The sequence below is a fragment of the Enoplosus armatus genome, chromosome 19, assembly GCF_043641665.1.
Source record: "Enoplosus armatus isolate fEnoArm2 chromosome 19, fEnoArm2.hap1, whole genome shotgun sequence".
Classification (NCBI taxonomy): Eukaryota; Metazoa; Chordata; class Actinopteri; order Centrarchiformes; family Enoplosidae; genus Enoplosus; species Enoplosus armatus.
Window position 1 is genome coordinate 2,683,856 of NC_092198.1, and position 16,145 is coordinate 2,700,000.

The following is a 16,145-nucleotide window of genomic DNA, read 5'->3' on the forward strand; positions in this document are numbered from 1 at the left end:
ACTAGTTATGCTTCTAGATCTCCAGTGTTTGGAGCAAATAGTTCGTAAAAGTAAGCAGGCTGCATCTATTACTCACGTGTGTCAGAGCATTTCTATTTGTCGACATTAATTAGGCGGCCAGCACAGACTGAAGTGTTTCTGGCTCTCAGACAACAATATGTGATTGGATGGAATGGATTCAATACAGGATTCAAAAGGATGCAGATTCATTAGACCTATTGGTGACATTTAATGGTTAAAAGTAAAATATACATTTTAGGTCCAAACCCGACCCTAACCTGCAATATGCATGGAAGCATGGACCAAAAACCTGAATTTGTCACGCTGAGGCAGCAAAAATGCTTCTGATTTAAATCCTGATGCCAAGTGGCTTCTAAATGTTCTACATCCACAATGTGGAGACTTAATACCTTCATACCATCAGAACTGATAAGAAATCTTCTCTTTATCGCTCGTCAGCTCTCGCACAGGCACGTATACATTTGTATTCTCTAGTTTCTTTGAACTCTGACCCCTGAACTCCTCTCTTTTAGTTGCTTATAATGATGCTGATGAAGCTTCCTCTGCTGTTGGTTTGAAAAACAAAACAGCACTGGTTTAACACCTCAACTTTAAACAGTAACAAAACAACTGGGAGCCTGGGTGCGTTTTGTTTCGACATCCTTGTGTGGGTGTTAACTTGTGTTTGACAAAGTCTTCATGCCCGAGCGAGCCACTTAAAAGCCAGTCAGCTAAACGTAATGTAATGCGAGGCGATGTTTCACTCGGCTAGAACATCTATATATTTCACCACGCTCGATTTGAGCTGATGAACGGTCCACATCCGACGTTAGCTGATGATCCATCTGCATTCTGCGTATTTCTCAGCTGTCATTATTGATCACTTCAAACAAGGAAAACACTCTCTGCACTTTCTCCCTCTGTGTGTGTGTGTGTGTGTGTGTGTGTGTGTGTGTGTGTGTGTGTGTGTGTGTGTTTATTGAGGCACTCAAATGTGTGTATTTGTTTGTGCCCTTCTTCGTGTACTTATATGTCTGCAAATGCCCATGCATATTAAATGTGTGGGTTTACATGTTTGTACATGTGGTGTTGTGTGTGCACCAGCATGAATAAGCTTTATGAGAGCAAGTATGAAAGTCTACATTTTGGGCCACTATACAAAACTCTGGAATTTAATGGGTTATTTAATGGTAATCTTGCTCAGGGCACCAAAAAGGCTTGTGTGTGTGTGTGTGTGTGTGTGTGTGTGTGTGAACCAGGATCTATATGAGCTTGTTCAACCCGCACTTCATCACGCTGAGCTGGAACATATTGCAGTTGTTCGACAAAAGCCGGAAGGAGGAAACAAATTCAGGCTTAAATTCTCTAATCGTTACAGACCAGCCAACTGAAACAGCCAGGCAGTGTGAGTAAAGCACTGTGTGTGTGTGTGTGTGTGTGATTATATATACACTGTAGGTATGTGTGTCTGTCTGTTTGTCTGTCCATTCATGAGTGTGCATGTGTATCAGTAGCAGGAGGAGAATGTCAGTGCGACGTGACAACGGCTCAACTGACCCTGGATCAGAGAGGATGACCTGACCTGTTTCCTGCCGCAGGTAGAGACGGCGGGCATGGAGGTCACATGACGTGTCTCCTTTTAGAGTCAAGAGGGAGGAAATATTTTTGGGCGGTTCCTGAAGTAAAAGTCCTTTTCGTTTTCCCCATCGACAATGGTGCATGACTCACAGTTGGAGCACTTCTGCGGCTTGAATCTGCATTAAAAACTCTCCTGACAAGTTAACTGCAACTCCCAGTGCGCATTTGAGGAAGAATCATCCAATCAACAAGCTTGTAATTCTGGCGGGTGGGAGTTGAAGATTATGCTGTTGAAAAAACAGATTTTACAATCTACAGCTTAAATAGTTCACTTTGAATTTCTGGATCAATTGTGGAGGAATTCAGCACCAGTGGCGCCGCGTTTTGTTAACACCTGCGACGATGCAACGTTTTGAATATACTTCAACTCTGATTCGCGCCTCTGTCTGGCCTCTTCTCCATGGCAACGGGGGCCAGGGCTCACAAGTATTGTAGTCTCTAGAGTCATCTGCCGTGCCAAAATTATGCACAAAAGCTTGATTTTTCATAAACAAAGTTGAAATATTGAATTGAAAGTAGACTGGTGGTCAAAGTATAAACCTGTAGGGGTGTTACATTATCGGGGAGTCTTGTGTTTCAAAGCTCCAGTTCATTGATTCAAATAGGTAAATAAGATAAAGATAAAATCACAATCAGCATTGTCATCTAAGTTCCTGTGATTGAAGTCTATTAGAGTTGAAAGGGTTTGACAGTGTGTGGCGTCGCCTTCATCTCTGTGAAGCTTTGAGAATCTGATTAGTTTGTTGTTCCGTGCAGTCAGGCGTCTGCTCCGTCACCTGTGTTCATTTTCTCCTTCGTTTACTTCCTCGCTCACTTGTTCATTTGTTAATTATTCATCTGATCTCGTTAATCAGTTCATTTAATTATTTACTTATTCAATCTCGAACTCATTAGTGAGTTCATACGTGTTTTTTAAGTTTTTAAACATCTGTTTAATCTGTCGATTGGCTTTTGAGCTTCTTCAGCTGAAAGTTGGCACAACTTTTCATGCTGCTTAGAGAGCAGAAGCCCAGCAGCTCCAAATTGCAATAAAACTCCTTCTCAACTTGTGTGTGTGTGTGTGTGTGTGTGTGTGTGTGTGTGTGTGTGTGTGTGTGTGTGTGTGTGTGTGAGAGAGAGAGAGAGAGTGTGTGTGTGTGTGTGTGTGTGTGTGTAAGTGGGTGTTTACTGCAGTGTTTTACTTGTAATTATCAACAACTCAGCAGGGGAACCGATGGCGCTTTTGTGTGCGATTGTGTGTGAGTTTTGGATTGTGTGTGTGTGTGTGTGTGTGTGTGTGTGTGTGTGTGTGTGTGTGTGTGTGTGTGTCCATGCATGAATGTTGTGGATGTTGGAGGGCTTCAGCATGAAGTTACATCCAGCTGTTTGCAGGATCATCAACAGTAAACCTGCACTGCACAAGTTCAGAAAGTGTCTGTTTCAACTGTAGAAACGACATACTGAGATAACACATGCAGAATTTATAATAATAACAATGGTAATAACAATAATACATGTTAAACAGTGACACAACAAATGTCATCCAGCTGGTTGACTAGTTACAGTTCATCACAAATGACACATGTGGGGCTTTGTAAGTGCTGAGACAAATCTTGACATTATGAAAAATGATCAATTCTGGGGCTCCATCCCACGTTTTAGAGAGTTACACCAGATTTGGTATATATACTGTAACAACCATGAATTTCGGGGGCACTACGCCAATAGAATTTGGCACTGATTAATCATTAAAAGCTTGTAAGATACAAAACAACCTGCGTAATCCCATGACAGCACTTACTAACCATTGTCCTGTACCTGGACTGAAGCACTGAACATACTCTTCCGATCCACAGTGGCATCAGGACATTATTATTAAGCTGACGTGGTACCAGCTAGACATGACCAATCCACATTAAACACAGTTAAAACACAAGAGAGAAAAGGTGGGATGGGTGTATCCTTAAAATGAACATTAAGTAACATAAATAAAATAAAACAAAATAATGTTGCCATTAAAAATAGCTGTTCTTGCTCCAACTTCACTATTACAGATAAACTAATTTACAGTTCGACACTTCATACATGTAATATTGATGTAATATTGATTCATTTGGATCAGTGTTGCACTGACTGTTAATCTCTCTACCTGTCTCTCTCTCACAGAACACACACCTGCAGGGATGAGGCAGTATTGACTGTTACCCGGCTCCAGCTCAATTTAAATACGGCCTGAAGCCGAGACGAGAGGAGATGGAGGAGAGAGGAAAAGAAGGACAGGAGACAGGAGGACAGGAGGACAGGAGGAGGAGGAGGAAGGAAAGAGAGAGAGGGAGGGAGAGAATGGAGGAGGAAGGATGGTCGAGACCGAAGAGGATCAGTGCTGCTCAATACAAGAGTAACACACACACACACACACACACACACACAGAGCTGAGGGAGACAGGAAGAAGTGGATGTAACAGCGTTTTCCTGTGAGGAGTGGCGGTGACAGGAAGGTTGACAGGCACTTACACCAGCCAATCAATGAAGACAGATCAATATGTGACTGGGCCAATCGATAGCTGCCACAACCTCTGTGACACACACACACACAGACACACACACACACACACACACACACACACACACACACACACACACACACACTTATACTGCCATTACACAGCCCCATTTGAACCCATGTCAAGGTAGAAGGTATATAAATGTCACATTAAAGTGTGAAGTGCAGATAATAATTACCATATTTCACAGCTTGTAATTGATGATTTGATTTAATATTGATACGTTACACCGGTCTATAGGCTGCCAGGAGACCATATTGGATAATACAGGGGACATTTATTGACTGTGTCTGTTGTCCCGTTTATCATTTTCATTTTTACAAATTTAAGCCTAAACAAGATTCACAAATGACTCATGTGACTTTCATTCAGATATACAGTTACTGTGGTTATCCTGCATAAGTTCTGCATCCCCAAAAATGTTATGATTGTATCCCATTGGTTTAGTGTTATGCAACTGTCAAGTCACATCAAATCCGATCTCTTCCCAGGGAAAAAAACATGGTCTGTCACGAATAATTTGAATAATATTTGAGGGGCTGAAGATGTAAAATTCACAAGAAAATGTGTGATTCACAAGAAAAAAGATTAAAAAGAAAGCAAATCTAAAAAACGTAAAATGTATCTTGCAATTCCTTTTAAGGGTCCAGACCCCCAGGTTGGAAACCCCAGCTCTAGATATCTAAAGGCTAGATATAATCAACTCTACCATCATATCTACCGTCTGTTATTTTGTAATGAAATTTGGACTTTACTTCTGTGCTATTCTGCTTTGTCTACTTCTACTGAGAGGAATAAAACACCAAACACAATGGGCCCAGCAGAGCAAAACACAACACCAACAGCTGTGTTAAAGTGTTGCAGGCTGTGTCTTTAAGTTTCACTATCCATGCCTGAAATATACGAGGGCTTAAAAACTCTGCCTCTAATCTGCCTCCACCCCTGCCTCTCCATTTTGCCTTCACGACTGACGTGGATTTAAGAGGTGAAATCAATGAGACATCAGAGCTTCACTTGGATCCACCGTCTCAAGTCTATTTCAAGGACCAACTGTGCCTCATGTTTCAAACACTGTGTGTGTGTTTTCTCACAACGTAATTCAATGTAATTCTCTGCACCCATCAACAAAGCACATAGCACAAAAGAAAAGTAGGAATTTGGAGGAAACTGCTGCAGAAAAGATGGGAAAAACAGGACAGAATCCAAACGCACTGAGGTGACATAAGAGCCAAACAAATCTAATCAGGTATCAGAGCAGATACAGTTGTAACGCCGTCTGCTCTGTGATTGTTTCGACACGCAGCCGTCTCAGAGGCAGAGCAGGACAGTTAGCTGAGGCGCTAGCTACGGTAAAGCCGCTTAGCGTCACTGTCACTCTGTGCTGTTGTAGAGCACCGGGGTGCTTCACAGCTCAGGTTCCACATCAGCAGATTACCCACAATACACCAAGGGGATTTCCTCGCCTCACAGAGAGCTTTCTGCCGTGGTTGGTGCTGTTTGTTAAATTCAGTGTAAACAGTGGTGAACGTGACAGGAGTCATCGCGTGTTTCCTGACAACGAAACCTCTTGGACCAGTGAACCAGAGCTGAGGACGTTCGATTCTGTCTAATATTCAAGTATCCATACCTTGTTCAAAGTTTCAGACAGTTTTATGTAAAAGTGTCACAATTAGTCAAATCTTATTGGCTTGATTAGGAATTTTCACTATTTTTATTCCGTGTTTTTCACAATAAAACCTGTCAAGTGTGCAGGTTTTATTTTCCCACTTGAAACCCGAACTATAAAATGTCACGCATGGGGAAAAACATTTCTAGTCAGCAAATTTATTTTCATATCAATATTTAATGTCACTAATAGATTTTTCTCAAGAAATAATTACATATTTAACATGCTCATTACGTCTTATAAATAACCAAGTAAAATAGCCTGAAGAAGGAATCTAAAAATCATTACAATTCTGGAGGGGTTTGAATTAGCCTGGTTCCACACCTCTAAATCATCCCACATTTTCAAATAGGTCTGGTGCTGTGCCCAGTGAAAGCTGTTTCCACAGTTGTAAAAATCAGAGCTTTGTAGGTGGGATTAAGAATGGAGATATCATCATCCTGCTCCAGACACAGATAAATAGCGTCAGAAAAATTGCCATACAAAATGGTGACATGGATGGATGAGATGCACGCAGCTGTACAGGTTGTTGTGAGTCAACTTAAATCTGCATCTTCTGCTACTGCAGCTTCTGCAACATCCAGCACAGGACGATGATGTCCTTATCCTTAATGCTACAAACAAATCTCTGATTGTCTTAGTTGTCTTTTAAAACAAGGAAACAGGTGTCAGTGAGCACACCATGAGATCTATTTAAATCAGTGAATAGAAACTGAGATGCGGGAGGTTATTCAGAGGTCTGGTTGAAACAGCAGTTATATGTAACATAGACATCTGAAAAGACAAATGTAGCCTCTCTAATCTAAATGTCTAGACACTCGTAAATCCTCAAATCAGTGTTTGCTGGGAGGATGTGACGCATGAATGAGTTTTAAAGTTTTTGGAGGTCAAATGTGTGTTTTCAAATCCCAGCCTTTTAGCAGAACATCGGTTCACAGCGAATCAGAGCCTCGAGGGTGTTTTATGTTTCCTCCATCTGCTTTTGATACCACACTCTGTGATCATTCATTACTGAAGCAGGTAATCAAATAAACAAGCTCGACGAGAGGAAACTAAAACTCATTCAGTGTCAGAGTTCAGAGGGTGTTTTTTTTTTGTCGGGGCTTGCGATCTGACAAGGATGAGAAGCGTCAGCGTAGGAGGCACCAAAGCTAATACAGTGATTAATGTTTAGCTGCATGTTGGGATTCATGGAAACATGACTAAGAGGTTGACTGAGTGTGAAAGACGGTGACGCCAGTGTACACACACACACACACACACACACATTCACAAGTTGAAGACACACAAAGACATGGACGGGGTTATTGAATCACTGCATGATCTAGTTAGTGATAAATGTTCAAGGCTCACTGGGTCACAATGCAATGAAATAATTAGTAACCAACTCTGTGGACCGTTGATTTTTCCCCCCTCCAGCACAGGCCTGTCTGTGGTTGCCGATTATTACTAGGAGGATGCCTCCATTTTGGAGCAGTGACAACAAAACACTGGAGCGTTGTCACATCTCCCACCCTGGCAAAACAAAGAAAATGACAAATGTGTGCAGGGTGGTGTGTTGTTCAGATGTGCTTCAGAGGAGAGAGGACTGATCATTTTACACCCTTTTAATGTCGCTGCTTCAACGCAGTGACGCCTCTGTTGTTTTAGTAAAAAGACGTTTCCCTGTGCTATACATCAATCAGCTTTTATAACCGTTTTGTTGCTGAGTCACACTATTGTCTTTTATTCAAACGTCCCTTTACATGTATTTGATTGACTTAAATGGTCAGTTTATCCCAGATAACAAAAACCGTACTTTCTCACTTACTGGTATCTAGCTATGCTGATAGTTTGGGTTGTATTTGCAGAGGTGCGGTGGGATTTGAAAAAACAAACTCCACAGCAATGTGCTGCACGAGATGGACGAAAAACTTAACTTCATTACCTGTGCCTCTGAATTTCCAGAACTTTAAATATAACAAATATCAGCAGACAGATGCAGGTACCAGGTTTGTTACTAGAACACAGTTTGAGTCTCTGAAAAGTAGCAATCTACAGCTAGCAACATTAGCATTGTAGCTAAGGTGGAGCCTTTTAGTGACGTTACAGCGCCACCGTGAGTTCAGGAGCGCTGCGAACTTGCTGGGACCTAGTTTTTCCACTGTAATGTGAATACACCTTAATACGGTGAGAACACAGATGGATTGTGGAGAGGTGGAGACAGCAGGTGAAACTGAATCACTGCTGTAAACTGTTACTGAGTCGCTACAGGCTAGCTAGATGCACTCTACAAACAGGTTTTCAGCTGAGTATTCCTTTAAAATGTGCAAAATACATTCCTGACATATATTCAGAATTCAAAGATAGTGAAATAATACACTCAGGGACAAAATAAACTAAGGTGTTCTTATCATGGCAGCTTCTCAAAAGTTCCATGAAATCACTTCTTACTCTGCATTGTTTTTTAGACCGTTTATCTTATTGTACGACACATTTCCTCTCCGTTTCCCTTTGTCTTGCATTAGAGCGGTTTTCTTATGCAGTTCCTGTTGCCATATCAACCCTTTGTGTAGTACTGTAGGACATGTTTCCTCTCTGTACTGTATCAGCCCATTGTCTTCATGCTTGGATCTAATCCCTGCCGTGGAGCGGCTGTTGGGCTTAGAGACTGTCTGTCTGTCGGGGAGCAGACGGAGGGAGGTTCCCCTGTTCACCGAGATAATAGCAGAGCACTGGAGTGGAGTGGTTTATACACAAACACACACACACACACAGCCTCTCAAGCTCTGCATGTGGCAATTATCTCTCCTCTCAGCAGCTTGTGGCATCACCCCCATCTCCTCTCTTCCTCTTCTCCTCCACCTCTCCTTGTCTCCTCTCCCTAATCTCCTCTTGACTTTTCTTCCTCTTCCTCCTCTTTTCTCCTACAACCACCTTCTCTCCCCATCTCTCCATCTTTCCCTAAGCCGCGGATTGCTCTCCTCTCGTCTCCTTCCTCGCCTCCTCTCTGCTCCTCCTCCTCCTCCTCCTCAAACTTGAGATAGTGACAGAGCACTCCTCCCATACACAATAACGACCTGAACAATCTGCCAAAAAATATAAAACACTGCTTTAAAAAAAAAGCTCTCCACACCTCACTGGTCCTGCTTCCCACCTAAAACCACTGTGTTTTGATGTTGTGACTCTGTAACACACACATGTGCAACACAACTGATCGCCTGAGTGAACAGACACTTTGAAGATAAATGTCAAAATCAGACAGCCGTACAAAAACATGTCAACCATGACTTGGAGTTTGTGTTTACTACTTGCTTTTGACTTTGAAGGTTACTGGAGCCACACATTCTCAGATTTGGCTGACAAACTATTTTGGTCATAATATCTATTTACCAAACAATAACACACAGAAGATGTAGATGTAGCTCATGAGAGGCAAACTTACTGTGAAAAAATATTTAGAGACTTCAGTCTGATAGAGAAGTCAGGGGGTTCCCATTTACTTCAATACTGTGGTTCTAAGCAAGTTTTCAGCCTGTGGGCTTTGGCTTCAGCATTCAGGCGTCAGTGTGCTTAAAACTTCCTAAAATTCCTGTTTGTGTTGTCATTGCATCTCCAGAAATGGCTAAGCAGACCAATGGTGAAATGACGACTTTATTTGATTGATCATATCATTGGGATGTTTAAGTTTGGGGAGCCTGAACATAGAAAAAAGGTATATTACCTGAAGACATATGTAGACTTTATTTCTTCTTTTTCTGTTGAAGTAACTAATGAATGAAACAATTAACAAATACACAGTTTCACAGTTTATACTTGGAACCACGGCCCAGGAACAAAAACCAGAACCAGCCTCCTGAAGCCAAACTGTAGACAAAGTTCCTGAGTTCCTAAAAGGAAAGTGCTGTTGGTTGCTGCTTGACCAGGAACTGCTTGAGTCATTTTATTTATTCAAATATGGAGGGAGCAACAGCAGGTAACATCACACTCCCCCCGCCTCTAAAGATTATTCATTAAAAGTAAAATGTACCCATAATCCCAAAGAAAGTAGAAATTACACCTGCACTCATTCATCCTTGGAAGCGGTTTCTTCCTGTCTGGGATTAAGTATATTTTTCCAGATTTCTTGCAGCCTGCAGGCTATAAGGAGGCCAACCGTGCATCTTCAGGTCAAAAGCTTGCTTCTCTAATCTTTAGGTTATCGGTGCCCCACTGGGAAAATAACAGACCTGGAGCCTCGTCTCTAAACCCGCTGTGCTTTCTCTCCTGGAGCCTTCCTTCAGAGTGGTAATAATCTGCCAGGCTCTCTTGGTTTTGTGTCTTTACATTCGTTTCTAAGGCTCATTGCTGAGGTGTGTCTGCACTACATTACCCAGAGATCACCTGTCAATCAATCAGTGTCTTTCCTGGAATTTTCTGGGTTTGACACTAAATAGTTTATAATGTGTTTATTCCAAACAGACTGGAAATGTTTGTTCTACAAAGAAACATTTGGTTTGTTTGTTTTTCAGATCCTTATCTGCATAAAATTAAACTGTACAATTAAGTAATAACTTGATAATGCCCTGATTAAGACTTGGATAGACTAACATTCCCCAAGCATCTTAGTCGTAATAAAAGGGTAAAACCATGTAAAATGATTTTATTTTTAATGATAGGATAATAATTAACTAAGTGAGGGAAATGATCTCAAGCTCTATTATTATCCTGCTATTTCCAATATATCACTATTGGGTAATATCTTAGTAATAATAACCTTAAACTACCTTGTTTATGTTCTGCTATTCAGGTGCAACATGCCGTGTGAAGTGATATTTACAGAATACAAAAGCAGATGTGGAAAAAGAAACAGACACAAATCTGTATTGAGTGGCACAAATTGAGGCAACGGCACGTCTGATTGAGTTGATTTTAAATGCCACTTGAATGAAAATGTATTCTTATAATAGTCACACGACTCCATGAACATGAGGGAAAGGAGAGGGTCTGCAGGAAAATAAGTGAAACAGCTGGAGATCGGCATGTTTTGAAATCTGTCACACAGAACGGGTGCTAGGAAGCTTCCATACTGTCACGCCACACAACCTGTCCAGAGACTGTGGTCCAAAGAAACCGAAAAACAACCCCAGCTTAAAATTCACTTCACGTTACGTCAAACTGCAGCTCGCTCACAAAGATGGGCACTCTAATGTTAAGATTTACTTAAAACAGCTCCATACAGTCACACAAAATATTGTGCCTCTCTCATCTAGGGCATTGAACCTCAACAGCCTTCATCATGACATAAGGCATATCATTACATGGAAGGCCAGTAGAAATCCTGTAGGCTGGGAATCTAACTGCAGTCGTCAGAGTAAATGGTAAATGCTCAATCAGCCCAACACCATCATTTTTAATTATCAAACCTCCTCCAACCAGTTAACGTTTGCTTTCCCTCACTTTTTGTGCTCTTTCTACAAATTACTGTCACACCACCTTGAAGTTCCACCAAATGCCCCCCTTTTTTGGGAACGAAGCCGAAGTGTAGGAAGCCCCTCCGTGAGTCTGCAGTGGAGGAGAAGGTGTTTCTAAGAATACAAAACCTCAGTGGCTTCAGTCGAGGATTTCACTGCAGCTTTTTTCCATCCAAACAGAGTATGGGGAGCTATCATTTTCCCTGCCAAGCGCTACACATCTATAGCTACACGGTAACTGAGTTAACAGATAATCACCTCGTACACACACACACACACACACACACACACACACACACACACACACACACACACACACACCCTTCATCGCTGTCCTATACGAGATAAATGAGCACTATCAGCCCCCTACCTCCGTGCAAACAGATTAATGTGTAAGCGTATCCCTGGTTTCCCGCCTCCTACACACACTTCTCACTTTCTCTGTCAAACACACAAACACACACACACATTCACACACTTCTCAGCCGCCTTATGTCAGCTTGACAGCGAATCTCCCTCCTCCGGAAACACAGCAGATGATGCAGGCGATCCACACAACGCAATTAAGCACATTAGCGTAGACATGTGGACATGCAGAAACACACACACACACACAGTTTGAGACACACAGTGTTAGAAGCCGCAGACAAGCTATGATTGAGTCAGACATCATACATCCCATCATCTGCGGGATACATCTTCTAAACATCATACACATCCACAAGCACAGAGTGATGTACGTGCCAGTTATGCTAACAGATTTTAGCTTCCTACGCGAGTCATGGAGCCATAACCCGCTGTGCTCACCACCACCACCACCAGACGCAGCAGCAGCAACCGTCCAGGACTTAGTCATGTTCACCGTAACTGCCAGAACAAACAGCCACCCAATTAACGCCCACATGCAGATTCCTATTAGAGAGCTGGGCCACCATGAGCTGCCTGATAACCTTTAATCACACAGAGAACATCAGCTGGAAGCCACGCCGTCATAACAAGGAGAATGGACGTTCCAGCTGGATCATTAATCTACCTTTTCTGCAGCTCCATAAAATATATAAAACAAAAGTCCCTCAGCAGATGTAAGAAGCTAGTTTACACATTGTCAAACACATCCAGGTCATTACAGACAAAACAAACAATGTCAACACCACCTCTGAGCAAAAGGATGGGTATTTTAGGAAAAAGAACAGTAATACCACCTAGAAATATAGTAAATTAACCTCTTTAAAGGATAATGATGGTATTTTTTTAAATTGTCAACAAATCCCATGAAAAGACCATAACCAAGCCCCAAGCCGGCTGGTTCCTACTGCACATCACAATCTCTAATAACTCTTAGCAAATTTAATTTATCAAACGTTACTCAAACAGGAGAAAATAGTGCATTTGTTGGGGACTATTTTCAGTAGCAGATTAATCCACATTTGGTGCTCTAGAGAGTGTTTGGGGCTCACTGGTGTGTTTTTAATAGTTTTTGGATAACAATGGAGTTCTTTGGAAAAGAGGAAGAAGACATATCACAATTTGGATACACGGACGTGTTAGTAAGATCAATTCATTGTTGGTTTTGGTCTTTTCATGGTATTTATTGACAATTAATAAAATACAGAATATCGCCAACTCTTACTTCTAAAAGGTTAAACTTCACACAACTTTTAAATTCCACTCAGGAGCCCAAACTTTATAAACACTTCAAATATGTTAGGTTGAATTTGAAGGGAAATATGTATAAATTCATGCACCACACATCTAGAATATTTCCACCTGATGTTAAAACATAAGGCCTTAGGTATGAATATTTCATTCAGTGAAGACATAAACCAGTGTCAAAAACACTATAAATAAAAGTAAAAGTGTTAAGAATGATGACGTACTGAAGTGCCTTGATTGCTGAGAGCATCATGGGAACAGTAGTTCAGGATGATAGGTGAGTGTGTGTGTGTGTGTGTGTGTGTGTGTGTGTGTGTGTGTGTGTGTGTATTTGTGTGTGTAGCCCGGCTACTCGGGACCTCTTCAGGCTTTCCACAAGTGCCTGGAAGTTTTTTTATCTCCTGAAATGTGTAAGAAGGCGGCTGCTGTCAAAGCAGCGAGCTCCTTATCTTCCTGCTGAGCGTCTTTCCAACAGACGAGGACACCGCTCGGCTAAGAGGATTTCTATTTTGGTGTTTAATTTAATTTCTTAGCGGACAGACGGATTGTAATTTGGTGGTTTTTCTATGAAAACGTGTTTGGTTCCATAATCTAAATTTGCTTTAGTACAGATAGGGGATTAATTACGAGCACAGAGAGCTGCTGCTGTGTTACTGTTTGATTCTGTGTGTGTGTGTGTGTGTGTGTGTGTGTTTTCATACCTGTAATACTGAGAGCTGATCTATCGTGACGCGTGTGTGTATTCTGATGTGTTCGTGCCTGCAGGACAGGCATACATACATCCCACAGGATATATATTTTCTATAAACCCATCTGACATCTTACACAGTGATTCAAACAGAAGTGTGTGTGTGTGTGTGTGTGTGTACCTGTAGTGTCGCGTGTCTCTCAGGGCGCGGTTGCTGGGGATGCGTTCGCTCTCTCTTTGGTTGAAGGCGTACAGGGTGTACGGGTCGTCACCGGGCTTCCAGCGCCGAGCGTTCAGGTAACTCCGCTCATCAAAACCCTCCAACATGTCCTCCCACTCTGCATCCGAGATCTGTCAATCAGTCAGTCCAAAGAAACTGTGAGTCAATTAGGGCTACAACTAACAATGATTTTTATTTTTCAATTAATCGGTCAACACATTTTTCTTGGATTAATGGTTTAATCTATAAAATGTAGAGAAAAAACACTTTTACTTGGAGATCGTTTCTCGTTTTCTAAAGAGCAACACGTCATAACACCCACACCCATTGTTTTCTATGTAAGCCAACACACTGCGGTGTGTATTTATGCACACCATTGCGACATCACCATGTTGGGATACGACACTGTTCAGCAGTTTTATCATATTTACGCCTCAAATCTGCACGTCCTGTCACTGTACCTTGACTACATCTTCTGCCAGTCATTGTGTATTCTAGATGATCAGTGTTTCCTAAAAAACATATTCATTGTTGTATATAAATCATCAGAGGATGCACATACATGTATACATTCTTTACATGTGCGAGGACACAGTTATCTGCAAAATAAAACAAGTATTTTGTCATATTTTGTCAATAAATATTTGAAATGATGTAGCTGTTGTTTGTCAACCACCCAATAAATCAATTAACTACAGTAATGTATCAATTAATCAGTAACCAAAGGCCCTTTAGTGCAACATTCAAGAGAGTCAATCTGTGTCAGAAACCAACTAAATGTCCCAGAGAGGAGAGTGTGTTTCTTGGTTTGAAGCAAACAGTATCAGGTTTTGTTGACTGACGTTTTCTTTGCATCAGTCATCAGACTGGATGACAACTGAATGTGAGATTTAGTCATAAATGTCACATTCGAAGTCTTGGCTTGTAACCTGTGATTATCCACCACAGATACGTTGAGAGTGTGTTGTGTGTGTGTGTGTGTGTGTGTTTATCTATGTGTGGGTTCGGCTGTCCAGGGCGAGGAGCTCTTTAAAAGCATCAGGAGAGCTTTTAGAGGTAATTTTACTTAAAGAAGATTCAGAGGGGTTTTTAACTTTCTTCTCTTTGGATTTAAGAAGATGAACGTTGGACTTGAGTTCTTCATCCTCTTTGTGACTAAATGCTGCCCTTTTTCTCTCAGCAGCTTTTTGATGTACCAATCTCTGCTTTGCTGGATGCTTTACGTTGGTTTGTGCTTTAAAGTCCCAATTCTTTATTTTCTGATCATGTAAATTTATCCTAAATATCAGTCAGTCAGTCAATTTATCATTCAAAGAAAAATATTATACATGTCACTTTTTAGTTTTGCGTTTATTCTCACGTTTAGGACAATTCCCACAATCAGCAGATGGATTCAGTGTTAGTTTATCTTAAGCACCAGAATAAACGTTACCAAACTGGGCAGGTTTGAAACCCTAACAGGTTTTAGATTCATGTTTTTCATGCAGAGCCTCTGCAAAAACTTGCTTGAGATACAGCAGGTCATCCATCTTGCCTTTAGCTTTTTGTCACTTATCATGTAATTAATGCGAGTTAATGGCTGGCTGCTGAACTGCACTGCATTCATGGTTTTTGCTGTTGGCAAAATCAACTCCAGAAGATACAATAATGAGATGGATAATAATAATTGACGTTGAGACTTTGTTCTTGCACTTATTTTTTCAGCCACTAACTCTCAGATGTCAGGCTGTCCTTGAACACGTCAAACGGGAAGACTCTCCGACTGCAGTACCACACAGCAACTTTGACATTAAAATAAAAGGTAACTAAATGTTCATTGTGATGAATATCTGAGCTCAGGCTAGCATGAGGTCACTGTCAGTTGATTTTCTTGCTACAGAGAATAAATGGAAATCAATATGACTGCCTGGAGGGGTGAAAATCAAACTTAAAACTTAACTTGTGAAATGCTTTGGAAAATAGGCACAAATTATATACATTTGTAGTTAATAGGCTGCAGCACGCAAAGGCAACAGTATGGCCTTTTAATATGCTAATTGGAGGTTCTCAGTGTGAGCCACAGTAAAAGTCAGTCCTCCTTCATGTTATTCCGCAGAAGCACCAAAAAGATTCTGTTTCCAACGTCGCACAGAAGAAGCGGCCAACTCTGCAAAAAGTCCTACTTCTCCAGAAAATACAAACGCTATAAAATGAGATGTAAAATGTTAATGTAGCACATAAATCCCGTTCAGATCCTAACAGCTGGTAGAGAGAAACACAAGGTGGCAGCGACTTTAAAGAAAACAAAAAAAACAAAAACAGCTAC

The 16,145-nt window shown here is 41.3% G+C and overlaps 1 protein-coding gene across 2 annotated transcripts in view; it reads right to left on the reverse strand.

The window, feature by feature from the left end:
* galnt14 (UDP-N-acetyl-alpha-D-galactosamine:polypeptide N-acetylgalactosaminyltransferase 14 (GalNAc-T14)) overlaps positions 1–16,145 on the reverse strand; it is a 124,055-nt gene that overhangs the window by 85,301 nt on the left and 22,609 nt on the right. The window contains exons 2-3 of one of the 2 annotated variants that reach the window (XM_070925700.1): positions 15,268–15,294; positions 13,802–13,971 (exon numbers count right to left, since the gene is read on the reverse strand). In XM_070925700.1, the coding sequence (XP_070781801.1) occupies positions 13,802–13,971; positions 15,268–15,294 (197 nt within the window). The remainder of the gene's footprint in view (positions 1–13,801; positions 13,972–15,267; positions 15,295–16,145) is intronic. The other variant, XM_070925701.1, reaches the window with a different exon arrangement.